The 19,788-nt window shown below is 38.3% G+C and overlaps 1 protein-coding gene across 1 annotated transcript in view; it reads left to right on the top strand.

The window, feature by feature from the left end:
* Nucleotides 1-7,722, top strand: part of SCEL (sciellin) — an 80,093-nt gene extending 72,371 nt beyond the window's left edge. The window contains exons 15-18 of the mRNA XM_085309533.1: nt 135-209; nt 1,524-1,632; nt 6,596-6,698; nt 7,627-7,722. Coding sequence (XP_085165659.1) covers nt 135-209; nt 1,524-1,632; nt 6,596-6,698; nt 7,627-7,643 — 304 coding nt within the window. The 3' untranslated portion in view covers nt 7,644-7,722. The remainder of the gene's footprint in view (nt 1-134; nt 210-1,523; nt 1,633-6,595; nt 6,699-7,626) is intronic.
* The last annotated feature ends 12,066 nt before the right edge of the window (nt 7,723-19,788 follow it).

The raw sequence follows: 19,788 nt of genomic DNA on the forward strand, positions 1-19,788 counted from the left end.
AAAAAACCTCATCACTCAGTGTATTTATACAAATGTGTTACATTTGTTTAATTTGCATATTATTATTAATGTAGTGAAACCTTTTAAAATCAGAAGTGCTGTTTAATAATTGTTATATCCTGACTGCCTCACAGCAAATCATCACATGGTGGCTATGAAGAAAATATAACCGGAAATACTATCAAAACTGTTTACTCGACTTCTGATCAGTAAGTACACATTAATAATGCTGTACAGAATCAAAGGGCATAGACATTTTGCATAAGCTTTCATGTGTTTAGACAAAGAGAGCAGTGGAAGTCAGGCTAGTCAGGGAGCTTTTCATAAAAAGCTCCCTTTCAGTGGGATCTTACCATCAGACCATCCTTTACATAATTCTGCAGCTTAATCTTACATTTGGTTTGTCACAGATGATGTTTAAAATATCTATAGAAACAATGGCCAATGCCTTAAGTGATAGAATTGGCTTGTCATTCTGTAGTTTTCTACCTTTGGTAACTGTTTACTCTAAAATTTCCTTCCTGTGTGAAAATACTCTCTGTGATGATCAAGTTTAAGTATAGATATGGATGGATAAGTTGGCATGATAATGCTGTTAAAAGCTTTATTTTTTCACACAAGTAAAGACGTCCTTATGTTTAGTATAAGGATATTTGCTCAAATTGGTAATATCTTACTTTCTTAAAGAGAAAATTTTTAACTGTCCTCACCATTTTCAGTTCAGATAATATGGATATTCTCATTATTTGGAAATATACAGAATCATAAAAACATATATCTTTTCTAAAGTATGAAAAACAAACTCTAGAAATGATTAAACTATGAATACAATGGTTTATCAGTGTGTGGAAAGAAGCAAGATCAGTCGATTTTACACTGCAAAAACAGCACCAGCAGTTGTGTCTAGAGAAAGCATAAATCAATATCACATGAAAGTGTAAAAAAATAAGGAAGATAAAAAGAAAASATTATTGTTATGAATACTAAGTGGATAGTTTTATACATTTCATATGTTCATTATAATTGCCATGAAAGTAGGATTTCTGTCTGCAGTACAGAAAATAAAAAATGCAGTTACCTGTGCAACACAGAGGATAATTCTGTACCAGACTRATCACATGATGGCAGTTTAAATTCAACTACCCATTTGCTTTTGTGATTAAAATGTTCTCATCATTACATTCCACTTCATCCCCATTTTGTGTACATGCTCCCATACATGCGGCAATTTAATACAGTCTCATTACTGTTTGAAATCATTCCATTCACCAAAGAAGATCTTTCTTTTTATGAGGTATTTTTGCTACTTGACAATTATATTCATCAATTTGCCTGTCACGAGCACATATATATTATGCCTGTCAACTAGAGTGGTGGGACTATATATGTGACATGTTTCCATTTGTGACCATTGTACTGTATACTAATCTTTCCCATGTAATACACTAAGGTAGCCAATTTTCTCCTTGAGATTTCAGTGGTAGCTTTTTTTTCTGACAGCTGATGTTATATTATATACACAGGAGTATAATTGGAAAAGATATATGTACATACTGCAGGAAGCCCTTGGGCATAGATGCCAAAATGATCTTAGATGCCTTGCAAATTTGCTGTCATTCAACCTGCTTCAAGGTAAGAAGATTAAACCTGCTACTAAGAAATCTAATTTAAATGTAAGACCTACATTATATTACACATATGATAATAGAATTAGGCCTTCTCCACCTGGGAAAAGAGGAAGGCTTGTACACTGGAGGGGAAGATTAATCTAGGTAATATCATATCTTTTGTCTTTCTCTCTCTCTCTCTCTCCCCTTCTCACTCCTCCTCTCTTTCTTTCCCTCTCTCCCCCCCTTTTTTCTCTCTGTCTTTTTCTATCTCCTCCTCCAACCACAAGGAGGATAAAGGATGTGGTGACACTTATCCTGAATCTTCTACATGTTTATAAGCCTTCAGTTATGTTCACTCCCAGTCTGATATATCTGGTATAACTACTTACCCTTTCTTTATATTATAAAATTTTGTTCCGCTTATTTTATATAAAGTGTTTTGCTCTGTAGCAAGTGACACCTAAAATCATGGCTTATGAAGGAGCTATATTCAAAGTCATTAATAGGAAAYATTTAAGGTAACAGAGATGAAATCATTTTGTAGTCTGTGTTTTCTTGCTGCTCCGCTTGTCTTGGTTCTTGTGTCTCATGCACAAAGTTCATTGATGTAGCAAACAATACTAAGCAAAACTGCCTCATTAGCATAGCTCATTTTCAGCCCAGTCTTGCATAGCTTACACTTTTGCTTCTGACAGCAGTTCTTTTGCCTGGTTATTGCATGAACAGTAATCCAAAGCATTACTGCAGCAAGGTTTTATTTAACATCTCTGAAGCTGTGTATGCTTTCTGTCTCGTATGGGTTCTGTGAGCACTAGACATGTAATTTCCATGACAATCACTATGTAATACTTCTTCAAATGCATTATTACAAGTAAAAACAAATTCTGATTTGAGTCCTTTCTTCTTAGATGGATCAGCCCACATAAAGAAGAAAGGGCTTTATTACACAGTTAGGAGCACTAACTTATTCTTTTGGTATTAGCTGAACTATATTTCAAATATTGAAGTTTACTTTTTAAATGGTATTCTTTTGGCTGCTTATACTCAAATGGCAGCTTGTCTAGTCAGAAAAACTCGGCTTAAGTTTTATGTCACTACCTATTTATGAAAACATTTWAAAAAAAACCAGCAGCTAGTGTAGCTCTGTGGTTCATGCTTGCAGTTATGTACTTAGCTAAGTACTGCAGTACCTCATCATTAATATTCATTTAGCTCCTTACAAATCCCTTGTATCCATTAGAGAGTTGCCTGTAGTTTGACAAGACTATAAGGTCTTTGTTTCCCTTGAAAGCTATATACCAAAAGCTCACTGAGGGAATCATCTGCATTGTAGACTGTTTGCTCTATATAAAAATACTAATTAAACTCGATGATCTAAGCTTTGAAAACATTCCGGTTATTTCGGTGACTTATTATAGAATCATAGAATCAGTAAGGTTGGAGGGAACCTCTGGAGATCATCTAGTCCAACGTCCCTCCTCTAGCAGGGTCACCTAGAGCGTGTTAGACAGGGTTGCATCCAGGCGAGCCTTGAAGATCTCCAGAGAAGGAGACTCCACAACCTCTCTGGGCAACCTGKGCCAGTGCTCCGTCACTCTCACGGGGAAGAAATTCTCCCTCAYGGTCAGGCAGAACTTCCTGTGCTTCAGTTTCTGCCCATTGCCTCTTGTCCTGTCACATGGGACAACTGAAAAGAGTTTGKCCCCRTCCCCTTGACACCCTCCCTTCAGGTACTTRTACACATTGRTAAGATCCCYCCTCAGTCTTCTCTTCCCCAGGCTGAAGAGGCCCAGCTCTCGCAGCCGTTCCTCACAGGGCAGGTGCTCCAGCCCTCGGATCATCTTTGTAGCCCTACGCTGGACTCTCTCCAGTAGCTCCATGTCTCTCTCTTGTCCTGGAGGGCCCAGAACTGGACACAGAACTCGAGATGAGGCCTCCCCAGGGCTGAGGAGAGGGGCAGGATCACCTCCCTCCACCTGCTCGCAACACTCTTCCTGATGCACCCCAGGAGACCATAGGCCTTCTTGGCCACAAGGGCACATTGGTGGCTCATGGTCAACTTGTCATCCACCAGCACGCATAGGTCTTTCTCTGCACAGCTGCTCTCCAGAAGGTCAGCCCCCAGCTTGTMCTGGTGCCTAGGGTTATTTTTCCCTAGGTGTAGGACCCTGCACTTGCCCTTGTKGAACCTCAGGAGGTTCCTCTCCGCGCAATTCTCCAGCCTGTCCAGGTCTCTCTGAATGGCAGCACAGCCCTCTGGTGCATCAGCCACTCCTCCCAGCTTGGTGTCATCCGCAAACTTGCTGAGGAGGCACTCTGTCCCCTCATCCAGGTCATTGATGAAGCAGTTGAACAGGATGRGACCCAGTACAGAGCCCTGGGGGACGCCACCAGCCACAGGCCTCCAACTAGACTCCGTGCCACTGATGACGACCCTCTGAGCTCTGCCTTTCAGCCAGTTCKCAATCCACCTCACTGTCCACTCGTCTAACCCACACTTCCTGAGCTTCTCTAGGAGGATRTTATGGGAAACAGCATCAAAAGCCTTGCTGAAGTCGAGGGAGACAATGTCCACTGCTCTCCCCTTATCTACCCAGACAGTCATGCCATCCTAGAAGGCTTTCAGATTGGTTAAGCAGGATTTGCCCTTGGCTAATCCATGCTGACTACTTCTGATCACCTTCTTTTCCTCCATGTGTCTGGAGATGACATCCAGAATGAGCTGTTCCATCACCTGTCCAGGGATGGAGGTGAAGCTGACTGGTCTATAGTTGCCTGGGTCTTCCTTCTTGCCCTTGCCTTGAAGACTGGAGTGATAGTGGCTTTCTTCCAGTCCTCAGGCACCTCTCCWGTTCTCCAGGACCTTTCAAAGATGATGCAGAGTGGCCTGGCAATAACATCCGCCAGCTCCCTCAGTACCCGTGGGTGCATCCCATCYGGGCCCATGGATTTGTGGATGTCTAGCCTGCCCAGAAGGTCTCTAATCCTATTCTCCTCCACCAAAGGAAAGTCTTCCTTTCTCCAGACTTTGTCCCTCACATCCAGGRTCCGTGATTCCTGAGGGCTGCCCTTAGCAGTGAAGACWGAAGCAAAGRAGGCATTCAGTAATTCTGCCTTCTCTGTATCCCTTGTCACCAGGGCCCCCGCCCCATTCAGTAGTGGGCCCACACTTTCCCTAGTCCTCCTCTTGCTGCTGATACATTTGAAGAAGCCCTWCCTATTGTCCTTGACATCCCTTGCCAGACTCAATTCCAGYTGGGCCTTAGCCTTCCTCAGCGCATCTCTACATACTCTGATTGTATTCCTATAATTCTCTCAAGTAGCCTGTCCCCTCTTCCACATTCTGTGTATTTTCTTCTTCTGTCTGAATTTGGCCAAGAGCTCSTTGCTCACCCATGCAGCTCTCCTGCCCCTTTTGCTGCACTTCTTGCTCATAGCGATGCACCGCTCTTGAGCTTGGAGGAAGTGATGTTTGAATATTAGCCAGCTCTCCTGGACCCCCTTTCCTTCTAGGGCCTTATCCCATGAGACTCCACCAATTAGGTCTCTGAAGAGCCCAAAGTCCGCTCTCCTGAAGTCCAGGGCTGCAATCCTGCTTGTTGTTTTACTTCTTTCCTGCAGGATCCTGAACTCCACCATCTCGTGGTCACTGCAGCCAAGGCTGCCCCCAACCTTCACATGTCTAACCAGTCCCTGTCTGTTGATAAGGACAAGGTCCAGCAGGACACCCTTCCTTGTAGGCTCCTCCACCATTTGTGACCAGAGAACGTGAATGAAGTGAGAGAGAAGAAAGAGCAGACTGTTTTGAATAGTTTATGTACCTTAATACTAACATCTTATTTAGAAAAGTTATAGAAAAAATAATATAGGTCTTCAGTAAAGCTGCAAAGAAAAAAGGAAAATGTTCTCTAGTGCTCTGTTACACTCATCAATATTGAGTGCTAAGTTTCAATGTCATACTAGTTCTAGTGAGTATGTGTAATATAAGGCAACTGTGTGTTATCTGGATCTGTTGAATCCTGGGTCTTATAGAACAAAATGTCCTTAAACCCATAGTGCTGACTGACATCATGCAAATTCTTTATTCATTTAGCTGCAAAGGGATATTTTGGGTAGAACTGTTAATCTGTATTTTAACAAAGATTTTCAATCCAAAATTTTCTGACTAGACAGCCACCATGTGAAAATTATGGAAAGGCCTTTCTGGGCTAGCTGACAATTTGATTATGAATGGTACTGTAAAAGCAATGTTAGTTTTCACATATCAATGGATAAAATACTTAGACATCAGAATCTGCCATTCTCTTATTAGGCTAGAAAAAAAAAAGATGTTCTGGAGGTCAAGATTCTAGTCTATAGATTGAATGACTTAAGTTTTCACCTTGATCTACTGTAGAATTTCCTTGTGATCTCTGTGTATTTTTTTGTCTGAAACATGGGAGATACTCCTTTATCTCAAAAGTTTGCTTTTTCACAAATTTATTAAATTAGTACGTGGATTCAACAATTATGGGGGGAATATTTAATGGATAAGATAAAGTACCATAAAACATTTTGAAATAAGCAGTTTTAGATTCCTGGAGATGAGAACATTTACTCTTAGTTGGATGTTTAAGTCTGAATGTGCTTCCTTTCCTCGATGAAAACTAAAAACGATCTCCAAAGAGTGGTTCACCTTAGAATACATTTCTAAATGAAGAGAGAGAAATTACCCTCTGTAAGTGTCAGGGCAGGAGGGGTTGCTGACTCTAAAGAAGATAACCTAGGGAACAAGTTCAGACTTAGATATCTTACTTTCAGGTGTCTAAAGATTAGGTTTTTAGGTTTAGTGTTGAAAAACACTCTTTCATCAGATTTCGTGATACTGCAGTACTCATTATCCCATTCTGATCTGATAATGTTAGCATCCTAGAAGACAGCATGCTAGGAACAAGTATTAGAGAATGGTTTTAATTTTTATTGTTACTTTTATTTGTGTGTTGAAGTGTGAAGTATGCAAAAGACCACTAGAAGATCTGAAAGCAGGAGACAGCATTTGGATTTACAGACAAACTGTGCACTGTGAGCCTTGCTATTCCAAAGCTAGAGGTAAGATGGAAGATGTTTTATATTGAACAAAGTAAGAAAAAATAAAACTGTAGAACTTCATTCCAGTAACTTGAATATATTGCAACACAGCTATTGCTTTTGCTTATATCTGCGTATTTAAACCTTTCCAAAATATAATACTAAATAAGACTGAGTTGCTTTGGATGATATCCAGCTCCAGGCTCTAGATATGTGATTTTTTCTGTATCTGTGAGTGAGAGCTCTAAGTTCTCACTGAAGACACCTACCTGTGCAGTCATTATGTATAGTGATGCAACTGATTCTTGCCCTGAAAGTCACAGGAATATACTCCACGGCCATCTGAGAATCAGGTTGCTATGTTTAAATAATTAAGCCAGGGTTCTGAAGTCATTTCGCCTTATGTAGTCATTCTGACCAATGAAAAGAATTTACACAATCTAAATGAACCAAAATGAAAATATTTTGTAGTGAGTAGYGTTCTTACTATTTTATGCTCCTTGTGCGGAGCATAGTGATTGAACAGACATGCAAGGTAGTAAAAAATTAAGCTTTTTTTCATTATTTTTTCTAGGAGTTGCAGGATTTTAAGTGTTTCTTAAATATTCATGGCAATTATTAATTCGTAAAAATTAATGTCTAAATTGAATAGAGAAAATGGAAACTTAGATAAAGCATTCTGATAAATTAGTGTTCAATGATATACTTTTTGAGATAGCATTATGTTAAATAAAATTATGTAAGTCAAATTGTTTTGTTAGAATATATAATGTATTAAGCGATTGCAACATTTAACAGGAATAGTGAATTTGCCAATTAATTAGGTTAAAAAAAAACATAAGGCATAGTGACAGTTATAAATCTGAACATTGATTCAGATCATATTGATTCAGATGATATAGAATACTGATTTATTTGGTATTTCTGACCAGTCTTTCTTCTCTTGCAGAAAAATGGATCTACTAATTTGGACCTACACAAAGCAAGATAAAGAAGTTCAACTGGTGTTAAGTGTATTGGTCTGTTAATTCAAGCTGCTATGGAACATGATTATTATTACTAGAACTAAAATACTCTAAATGTAATCTTACTGTGTGGTTCCCAAAGGAATGAATTCCAGTAGAATTTAAATGTCTTTTTATATGCATGTTCCAGAAAGCAAAACAAAATATTGTTCAGTATCTTCATCAGATGTGTGAAACTGCTAAGTTGTTTGTAAAACTAATAATAATTTATTGAAATGTTTTGAACAGCAGGAATTACCCATACAAATACCTAACACAAGTTTTGCATTGGCTATATTTTTTTTTACTGAAACCATGTTTCCTCAGATATAAAGAACTATTATCTTTATATAGCATAGATAGGATTAATCTCCTCTAAGATTAGCCATCTAAAAGTCAATTATATAGTTTAAACTACTGGTTTCCTATAGAGTGAAGTGGATTCCCTCTGTACGTTGAGGAGAGATTTCAGTCTCCAGTAGGAGATTGTTTCCAAGTAACGAAACAAGTCATTTGAGGAAAAAATCTATCTCTATTGACTGCAGAGGGATTTAGATAAAAATTGTTAGAAAGCTTAAGTTACTAGTATCTCACTCCATGTTTTTAATCCTCAATTATTGTAGTATCATTTTTTTAAAAATGTACACTTAATAGCTGCCATGAAATCATGAAATATATACTTTGCATGACAGCATGTATTAATCTTTTCTATTTTATTAAGCTCAATCTGTGAGTGCCTTGGATTCATCTCAGCTAAATTTAAACATCGACAATGTAGAGATCTACATTTAAGTTACTTGTCCTATTCTGTTTTTATAGTCATTACAGAGAAGTAGATGTTTTTAGGAAGCAATTCATCTGATCAAATTGCAAACATCTATTTTACAATGTGGTAAACCATGCTCTGAAAGTCTGTTTTCCTTTCCACTGTCTGCCAATGATCTTCGAGTGAATAACTGATTCCTAGACATCTACATTAGGCAGGTTAACTCCTTCCCTGGAAACTACAATGAAAGCATTTTGTTTTTTCTTTTGGACAGAGTATATGTGTTAAGATAAGAAATGCAAAGAAGAGCTCATATTTTGTTATAGTACAAATTTCCTCTACAGTCAATAGTTGTTTGTCATATTTGCCTAAAATAATAAATAGTTCAGGGGTTTACTGGACCAATGGAAGTGTTTACTGTTATCTTCTGCTTTGGGATGTTTTAGATAATGATATTCAGAATTGATTTTTCTCCCTTTTATCTCAGCTGAAAAGAACTTCTTAGATATCTATTTTTGACAGAATCTATTTTTCCTCCAAAGGCTGAAAAAAGTGAAGTACATATTAGTCAAATGATTGTCTCTCCCCAAAAAATAACCCTAGAGTTATGCAGATTTATTTCAAAAGGAAAACAGACATGTAAATAGATCTATTTCTTCTCTTGTTACTTAGGAGATAGTTCAATTAATTATCTATAACAAACATAAATATAAAAAGAATGAAGGGGCTACATATTCTAGAAAGTGGTGGCCTCAGGGGGTTTAAAGTTTACTTTGCAGTCCAGTGATCTAGCTGATTGTGGCTTCCTGGCACTAAAACCAGAATACTCCAAGACTGCTGGAATCTGAGCAGATTTCAACCTTTTAAAAGGTTGAAAAGTAGCAAAGGCTCAGATTAATGTTAGACTACTGAAGGGCTGTCCCAGCCAAACTTTCTCTCTTCTTCTGCCCCTGCAGTAGTGGAGACAGGTGGTATGGATGTCTGTAATTTCAGCAATTGAAAGGATGTAATCTAGGTTGCCCATCTTAAATTATGTTCATTATTGCACACAAAGAACTTGTGGAAGAGTAGATAATTTGATTTGTTATTATTTATGAAAAATCTTAAGAATTTAAGGCAGTGGCTTTAATAAAACATGTTATAAACATTATAAATATTTTTCCTGGTGTGTGTCTATTGCTGATGATGTATTTTCATTAAATTGTACCAAATGTTATCCTGTATTTCGGTAGGCAACAATGAAATTTGTACAAGAGAATTAGTGGAGAAGTTTTAATGGTGGTTTGCAAATTTGGTCCTATTTAGAGACTAACTGTATTTGCTCATGGTTGGCTACAATGTAATACATTAGGTATTGGTTTGAGCCACACCACTAGAATACAGGATTTTCTAGCTTTTGAGGGGATGTGATACTGTAGTTCACTACACTAGAAACCAGGAACAAACTCCAAATATCTCCTACTTAAATGCTCACTGACAGAGAAGCAGCAGTACAGAAACAATAAATAGTAATTCTCTGCTCATTAATTCATCCTTGCTGAACAGACTTGATAATTTTGCTATGTGTTTTTCCATTTTAAAAAATTTTTATTATATATTGTAAGTTTGCTGAAAAGAAACACTGGTTTTGTGATGCTTGATATTTACCATATAAAAGCCTGGATGGCAGTACTCATTAAAAAAAATCATATTAACATCTCAATACCAGTGTATCAAAACTCGATTGTTTTTTGTCCTTTTTGCATATCATTAGCATGTGGTGTTTTATTTCTATTTGACTAGTGCTTCCATGAAACAATTGGAAGGAACAGTTTGCTGGCAGCTGTTTTAATGAATGTGTTATCCTCAATAATGCATTAAATTAGACTGAAAAGCTGTATTGAGAGATAATGTACTAAATTATGTGGGTTTTGTGATTCATCAGACCTATTTTCTCAATATGCAATGGATACTTCTTTATTTTACAAAGCAAAGGCATAGCTTTAAGGGAGGGGGGAGAATCAAGCAATAAGAGGAAAGGGGTGAAATAAAACATACAATGCATATTGGTGCATTTAAAAGATATAGATGGCTTCAAAAGTACTGATACTTGCAATAAGATGGTCACAAGAACTGTTGCTGAATGAATATATTCTGTTGTATACTATGTAGGTTCTTACAGCATGCTCAGTCTGAGCATCGTTCAGCAGCGCTTGAAGTAAGGTGATGAACGTCTGCAACACTGTTTGTTCTTTCATCCTTTTCTTCTTGTAGCAAATGTCTCTTGAGTTTGACAGGACACACTGTCTTACTTTCTGGAACCTCATTACCCAGGCTTATAAAAGCCTGGTCAACATCAAAGGGTCCTAGCTGTTATTCAATAGGTCAGCTCTACTTGCTCCCTGGTATGTAGATGTATGTTGTGTTGGGACAGTTTTGAGCATTCACTTTATTTATTCAGAATGTAGGTCAGACCTCTGCTCCCCATGTTGCCCTCCTTGATATTATTAACATAATCATATTACTTAGGGGCAAAAAATATCTACTTTCCTGTTTGTTTTTGCTTTGCAATCATACTTGCTTGCTCACTGCAACTGCTCTGTTACATCAGGAGGTGGTTTTACCTTCCAGTCAGGTCAGTATCAAAGTAAAAGGGAGAAATGTAGCCTTCCTTTCTCCCCTCTGCTGCACCAAAACACCTCTTTTTTTTTTTTTTTTTTTTTTTTCACAGCAGCATAACAGAGACATGCTTTATTCCGTAAAGTCTGAAATTGGTAACCAAAATAGCTCTGTTCAGTTGCTTAACTGATGCATAATTCTTGAAGTCTTAACCTCATGAGATACTTCCTTCTTTGACTTCAAAGTTTCTAGAAGCCTGCTGTCCTATTTTGCTATTGGCTTGGTCTGAACAACTCAGTTCTTATCTCCTACATAAGTAAAACTGGGACTTAGAAACATTCCATATGTTTTAGGGAGAAGAATCCGTAGGTATTCTCAAAGCATGCTTGGCACATACTGCTAAGATCAGACCCTCACAAAAATATAGTGATGACTGCTGTTTTTTAAAATCATGGAGATGGTGTTGCTCCTCTCTTTGAATAGATCACTGTCTCAGAAACTGGAAGGGTCGAGTTCAGTTTCCCCTCTCGAGGTACATATGTTTCTACGTTTCAGTGAAGTGGTGTAACACAATGGCACAGACTCTGGTGTGTGGAATGAAGYAGATGTTCCCATTAGTGCTGTTGCTGTGTTCTCTGGCCTGTAGAGCCTGGATCCTTATGATCTGTGAACAACAAAACAGCTTTACTACCAGTGCGGTTGCTACCTATGTGCCTAGATCTACCTCTCAGGAAAGGTAGTTGAATAGAAAATACAGAAACAATCTCAGAAGCAAAGACCAGATCCTGGAATTCCTCTGTCTCATTAGAGTGGTCTAATTCATTAAAAGCAATATTMATGATTATTTATCTCTGTTAATTCTGTGCTCCTTTCTAGCAACATTAGAGGTGTTGCCTGCACTCAGGTTTGGTTGGAGCAGGATGGTGAGGGCACTCCTTGAAAATGGAAGTTTGGGTTTCCTTTGAGTGTCCTAGAAATGTCTCCATTCACTTTTGTAAAAGAATACGGTAATCTCTTTCAAGCCTTAGTATCTTACTTGCCTTCCTAGTCTGTGAGCTCTTGGACAAGGACTGACTCTGCATTTGTGCAGTGCCCAGAATAGCAGTGGCCTCTCTGACACAAGAAAAGCTCAGATATTTACCTCCCTTTCCAAGGAAGCTACTCACAAATTTGCAATTTTTCATGGAGTTTTGATAAATGTGTCAGTTACAAATTGACAACCACGCTCTCATAGCCTGTGCCAAGACTTAAAACTGGTTGGCTGGTTTTGTCCTCTYAGAGTCAGTATCTGAGTATAATTTTGCCAAAAGCCCTCATCTGTATCTTGGCATTGCTGTGCAGTCATCAGACATCTGTTTAGGGAGGGAGCTCAGACAGCTAGTGTGGTCAAAACAATGGGCAGCCAACATTTAACCACCTCCTCAGAAAGAAAAAAGAAAACAGAGTTGTTTCTTGGAAAAAAAATGRCATTCAAGACAGTATGGTTCCTAGTAGGAAACAAAAGAATCCAGGATTAGTGCTCACTATCAGAATATCCAAAAGAAGCAGAAAAAGGAGAAAAGATTAAGAGAAAGATTAGAGTATTATACAAAGAAASCAATTAAGGACAAGTAGAATCACTGATTTTAAAATGAGATAGCAAATTAAAAAGCAGCAGTACTGTGGTGTTGCCATAAATACAGTGCCACTGAAATCAATAAAACTTGACTGCAAGAGGAATACTTCAGAAAACTTTGTTTTATCTTCATATCTTCTGATTCCTCCAGGAGCTTCCTCCTCCAGGGAGCTTCCATCTATTGAACTTAGTTATGTTATCCCTATATGTAGTTCAAATCTTGAAATTAAGAATGGGAAACTAGCTAACCATACTTCTTGCATTACAGTCTCAAAAAGCTAAGCATTTAAAATACTAAAATTTGAGAAATCCACAAAATTATACATTTGTTACTGCATTTAAATGCTGCTTTTATCAGCTTACCAATGAAACAGCTTTTTTTCATAAAATATTAATTCTCTCACGACAAAATTTTCCATGGGAACAAGCACACCAGTTTTGACATGAATGACATTTGTGGAAAGTGGGAGGAGGGAAATGAAAGGAGTGATATTTTTCTGCCTATTCAGCTGTAGTGTGAGACATCACAGACAGTCAAAGGAGAGCACATGCTTTGAGGATGGCATTTTCTATTTTTTTACCTCAGAGATCATCAGGACTGTTTAAAAAATTAGATACTTTCTCATTCAGAACAGGAATTCCTCAGTAGGAACGTAAGATGAAACAAAACAGTGGAGATAGGAGAGACTACTTCTCACAAAGAAATTGGAACACAAGGGTAAGACCTACCTAAGAAGAATACGTTCTTCCATGCCTTTGCAGTGCAGGTATTTCTTTTATTTCCAAATTGTCTTGGAAAGACTGATTGCAGAGCAGCTCTCCTCCAGCCTTGGAGGTCTGTCTGATGCTCACTGCACACCTGCAAAATGGATGGAAATGATCAGAGCCAAAAAGTGATCCATCACTAAACAGATCCAGGAGTTCTAGCACCATGGTAAATGTTATGTTGCTCTAATGATTTGTCTTAAGTACTCTGCAAATTAAGGAGCATATGGAAGAAAGGCTCTGGATAACAAATACAGATTTAGGTACAGATTTATGCCAATCAGATTTTCCTTTTCTAAAAGCATATCTCCTATTAGACTGAGGGGGCTTTGTGATATTTAATTTTTTTTACATGTATCGTATCACCAATGCTAAGCATATTGCTGTTTGTTTTTTTAATATGGTAATTTCAAAACCAACCACTACAGCATCAGGAAGCATCCAGTTTGTTGGCCTAAACTTACTAAAAAATTCCAAATTATAAAAATCACTTACTGTTATCCATATGATAGAATTACTAACATAGATGATGGAGTTTTTTCCACTTTATTGCAAAGCTGCTGAATTTCTTAAATCAGCTTCTCCAACTGAATGTAGGTAGAATTAAAGAAGACAAAAGATGGAAAAAGAGGAAAAAAAGCAATGACCAGAATTAGTTGAACTGGCCAGTAAATTTACATCTTCATGAATATTTTTTGTGTGTCAACATTTACCCTAAAGACAAATCAAACTGAAATCAGAATTCTTGACAAAATATGTTACAGATTTTTAGCCTCCTGGAGGTAAGCTGTTTTGGTACATCTGTCATTATAGTCTTCAGTATTTTATACTCAAGCAGCCTATCTGCTGTTTCAGAATCTTCTACTATAACATCATCTGGTCATTCATCAATAACATTGAACCCCACATCTCCTTCTCAGCCTTCTACCCTCAAAGGCACATACTGAGATAGTGTGAATTCTTATTCATTAGTGATAGGGTTCTGTGAACCAAATTATATTCTCCAATAGACATGTATACCAAAGACAAAGCAAATGTTCAAGTGTCTTTAAAAGCATAAATAGTCGTTATAATTGGTTAAAACTCATGAAAACAAAACAACCTATCCTGATTTATATGACTCAGGTTCATACTTTCTGTCTAGAATTTAGCAAAGGGAAAGGACAAAGAAGGTAAGGAATCAACACATTTGCAAGCCAGACATGGAACTGATGAGTCAAAATAAAGTAACACTCCATTAAGCTAGAACTGTCATGGATAGTTCCATCTAGATGGATCTACAAAGTAGCAGACTCTGCTTAAGATACAGACACCATTTAGACACTATAAATGCTGATTTTCTGAAACAAGTGGGACTCACAGGAAATTATGCAATTCTTAATTTAATCCGTTAGAAAATCCATTCTAATAATTATTATGATATACTCCAATTTATTATTAACTTAGGAAGGAAAAACCCCAAAAGTCATAGTCATAACAGTAAAAAAAAAGGGGGGGGGAATTTTATGAAAACGAGAAAGCNAAAAAAAAAAAAAAAAAAAAAGAGCTAAGATGGCAAAACATTTGGGAGAGACTTTGGGAGTGAAGAATCCATGTTATAACTCAAGGAAAATATTAACTACTCAGATATTTTAGAACAAATTTATAAAGCTAACAATAGCAAATTTCTTCTACCAGAAAGCATTCTTGAAAAAATTCTAAAGCAACTTATGTGTGACATTGTTGAATTTCTTATGGGCACCTATCASTCAAAGCAAATTTGGTTCCAAGCAAATTGGAAGCATCAGCTGTGACATCAGACTAAAAAAAATATGAAAACTGCTCTGGGGAACTGCAGATCAGTAAATCTGACTTTTCAATCAAGCCAATTTGTACAAATTATAGTAAAAAACAGAATATACAGGCATATGGATATTTATAATACATTGGCACGGAGACCATACAGCTTTTCTGAAAGCAAGGCATGCTCATAAACATATTAGTATTTCCGAATAAGCCAATATGCTTTGAATTAAGGTGAATTATTTAATTAAGTATATTTGATTTTCAATAAGTTTTTGTTAATCTTTCCCTAAGGTATCATGATATAAGAAAACTTAGAGCAATAAAAGAAAGGAAATAAAAGGTTGAAAAAAACTCTGTTCTTGTTATGGAGGAAAACAGGAAAAAAATRGGAGGTACAGACTGACTTCTGTGGAGGCAAGATTATATAGATTAGAGTTTGTCAGTCTGGAAGAGAAATAATGGAGGGAAAATATGTTTATAAAATCATGAATGACAAAGAAAAGCTGAACAGAGAACGATTAATCATTCTGTCTTTCTCAGAATACCAGAACTGAGACATGCAATTAAATTACTAGGCAGCAGGTTTAAAGAGGATAATAGGAAGTAGTTTTTCATACAATACATAATTAAATTGCAGTGCTAATTGCCATAGGGTGTTGTAAAGTACTAATACATGAATGGTTTTAAAATGGGGCTTGACAACTCTAAGGTTCTTACACATTGGTAGCAATTAAAAATAAACGGTCCAGATGTCCCAGCCACCGACCACTAAAACAGGAGAGAATCCCTCAATATTTTTCTTGTTTCTGACATATTTTTCCCTAAGCAGCTCCTATTAGCTTTTCTGGAAGATACGATACTGGGTTAGATGGACTTCTGCTCTGACTCCACATGGCAGCCGTTCTATTTTTATAAAACTACTTTCATAGTCACTTTCCATAATGCAGCTGTGCYTTAAAAATCTCACCAGACTTGGACTTTACCACCCATACCCTGACTTCATTGTAGCACACGCTTTGTACAGCCTGGTCTGGATTAAATGCAGTTCATTCTATGCTGGCTTGCCAGAAAGGCAGGTCCAGCCTGCAGCTATTACAGAATAAAGCAACACGCTTATTCTCGGAGAAGAGCAGATGGGATTTACAGGCTTCCTGCTTCTTTGTTCTCTGCACTCGGTGTCTATCAGTAACTATACTGATTCAGAAATTTCTGCTACAGTATGTCGCATAAGCAGCCTAAACCAGCGTCTTCTATGCTACTGCAGTTTCTCAGGAATAACAGGTTTCATAGGCATGTTTGGATGTTTTGAATTGGTGCAAAAAACATTTTATCAATAACTTAAGAAAGGAATACAGTCTTCATAGTCTTCACTGTGGTTTTAAAGAGCTGTTAAAGTTCTGGGTTGAACAGGCACATCAGCAAATGTAAGGATTCTGAATGGAGCTGGTTAAGCAAGTTATTAGTAACGTTGACACTGGAGAAAAATCATTTGTATTAAAAAAACAATTTAGGTCAAAATATTTTAATGACTAAGATATCAAAACTATCTTCATTGGAGGCCAGCACAAAGACCATGAAATAGCATGTTCATGTAAACACATTATTATCTGTCAGCAGTTCTGAGTGAAGGTGCAATGTCAGTGAAATTACCTGTACATTTAATATAGAACAAGTATAGTGAAATTGATTTTTTCCATTCACTAGAACCACCCTTYCAGGAAACGCCTGGTAAAAAAGATAGGGTCTCTCACACAGATTGGGAGCATGCTAGTTGAAACATGCACAAATTTAAGCTGTTTTCTAGCTACACTGCTGGATGGAGATTAGGCTCAAAACAGACCCACCCTACGGAGAGCCAAACTTCTGACCATTTTTGTGGGGACTGGATGTAGTAAACTTGATCAATTTGTACAGACTGCCTGAAAAAGATTTTATCCCCAGGCGAGGGTACCATGCTCAGTCCTAAGCTTTGTCCCTTAAGGAACTAGGTCTGAACAAGTTTCTGGCTACAACATGCATGTAGGCAGTGTAAACAGTAGAAGGTAGTTGAAAATTCACGTACAAACTACTTCTACTCATAACTGGATATAAGTACATTAATGGTGACTCTTAAAGTCATGTGCCATGACACCTGTAGTGTATCTCCAAATGCATCTCCTACGGTATCTCCGAACTGGTGTCTGTGTTAGCTTTTTTTGCCTCTCAAATGTCCTGACCCCGCTGTAGTGTTCTTGTTCTGGCAATCAGAGGAGCTTACTAGTATTTTCAGGACATTTGTCTGTCAATACTCTTTGGTGCTAACCTAGCTGGCATATAATGAAAATACTGTTGCCAAACCACACTTAATATTGAGTATTGAAGGTTGATAGGGTAAAACAGTAAATATTAGGAAAAATGCTATGTACCTGAAAGGTGAAACAATTAGATGTCAAATTCCTGGTTTTTGTTGGTCCTGTAAACAACTTTGCTTGGCTGGTTCAAAGAGAAAAAGTGATTTCTCCACTCTCTCTCCTTTCTGGAACCTCTTTCAATATTTCCTCTGCCTTCACTGCATTATCCATCACTGGATCATTATCACAAATTACTACTTTTTTTCATTGTATGTATATCACTAATGACCAATAAACTCTATATTATACATGCTGCTAATTATCTTTTTATCATTTTAAAATTTTATCGGATTAACATACACATGCTTCTAAGAATTAAGGCTTCTGCCATTATGAGTGATAACAACCTGAGAGATAGGCCTTTTGCCTGGGGCAAAAGTCATTCCTCCTTTTCTCATGGGAATGAAGATTATCTGTAGTAACAAAAACTGGATTATATTACACACTCTGATGATGTGCAACAGAACTGAAGCCAGCCATTTTCTACACTGTTAACATTTTTTTCACTTATTTCTTCCTAATGGTCAGAGGAAACCAAACAAATGTTTTGGATTAAGTGATATCTGGTTGCAATCTAATACACCGGGGGCTACTTTTATTCTCCTCGGTGATAAAAGTTACATTATCTGGAAGTCAAAAAGCTTTATGCCCTGTTGTATCTTCCTTTCCAAGCATTCTTGTAGTACTAGTTGTTATTGTTTGCACTGTAGGAGTACTTAGAAGACCAACAAATAACAGTTTCATTGTCCTGTGCATGAGTAGAAGAAAGAGACTCTGTTTCCAAAGAGTATATACAAAAGAGAGAAAATTGTGACAGGCTGGATGATTTCAAAGTTTACTTATGCCCTGAACAGAGAATTAGAGCCTGTCCCTTCTCACACATGAAATCTGAGACAGGGAACAGAGGTTGTGAATAGGCAGTGGTGACTGATGTTGCTACTACTCTGTCCAAAATTGATGTTCAGTAACTGGGCAGGTACCCTATCTGTCCTGATAGCTCTCAATAGTGACTCATCCAGCAATTTAACTGCTTCCTGCGATTTTGTTGTGTATTTTGTATTGCAACTTTAGAAAATGTCAGGATGATAATTTAGAAAGCTGTCCTCTGTTATTCTAGCAAGGGGAAATGAAGCAGAAGATAGGTAATCCTGGGTGCTACAATGGCCAAGTTGCCTGGGGCATATCACTGAATCGCAGTTGATCTTACTGCCTCAGGGAAGAGCTGACTATGTTTACYAGCACTAATCATTTGGGATACTCATGTTTGCAGCAATGGGCTCATAGGAGTGCTCAGTATTATGCAGCTAAATGCAACTATATTATCCTGTGTGAATAATTCAGACCTAGCACACCCCTGTGTGGTTTAGCTGTTCTCGCACCAGACTTGCTCTGGCCCTAGCAAGGGCACCGTGGCAGACGTCCGGAGGCGATGTCCTCGGCTCCTGCTTTCACCTCTGTGCACATGCCCAACAGACCAAGCTGCCAGGTGGTCACCTGCTAGGCAGGAGAGCGAAAAGCAAACAAGAGTTTCCTCTGAATACCAGACAATGAAGGATAATACAAAAATATTTCTAYGCCTGAATGTTGTTCATCCCTCTTGAGCAAAGACTCAACAGTACAAACCAATACGTGGATTTTGTTAACGGATCTCATTTCAACATGTGGCCAATTTTAATCTCAGGGCCTCTATATATAAACGGTTTGTTTATGTGGTTTTCTACTACACTTGATTCAGTCTTCATGCTTCATCAGCAGCGTACCTCCAAAAATACACRCACTTTCCGTGCTGTGAATCAGAAGTCCCAGAATCAGCACGTTTCAAAGCCACAAATGCGTGCTGTGGGCTGAATTCGTTTCTTTCGAACACAACAAAGCCTCGATTTGTGATTCTCATTCCTATCACAGCCGAATCTGCATAATTACAACCCCGACACTACCAGGCTCTAATTACGTGGCTCGCAGGAGGGATGACAAGCCTGGGCCGCATCCAGCTCGGCGCCCGGCGGCGGCGTGTGSGCACCGCACCTACGGCCGGGTGCAGACCTCCGGGTGAAGACCCGGCCGCAGCCCCCCGGCCGTGGCGCTGAAGGGGCTRCCGGGCCGCCGCTGCCGCCCTCCGCCCCCCAGGGGCGCCCGCTGCTGCCCGCCGCCGCCGGCTGACGGCAGGGGCGCGGGGCGGCTCTTTGTT

Source organism: Rhea americana, unplaced genomic scaffold (assembly GCF_003343005.1).
Source record: "Rhea americana isolate MKP2758 unplaced genomic scaffold, rheAme1 scaffold_3, whole genome shotgun sequence".
Taxonomy (NCBI): Eukaryota; Metazoa; Chordata; class Aves; order Rheiformes; family Rheidae; genus Rhea; species Rhea americana.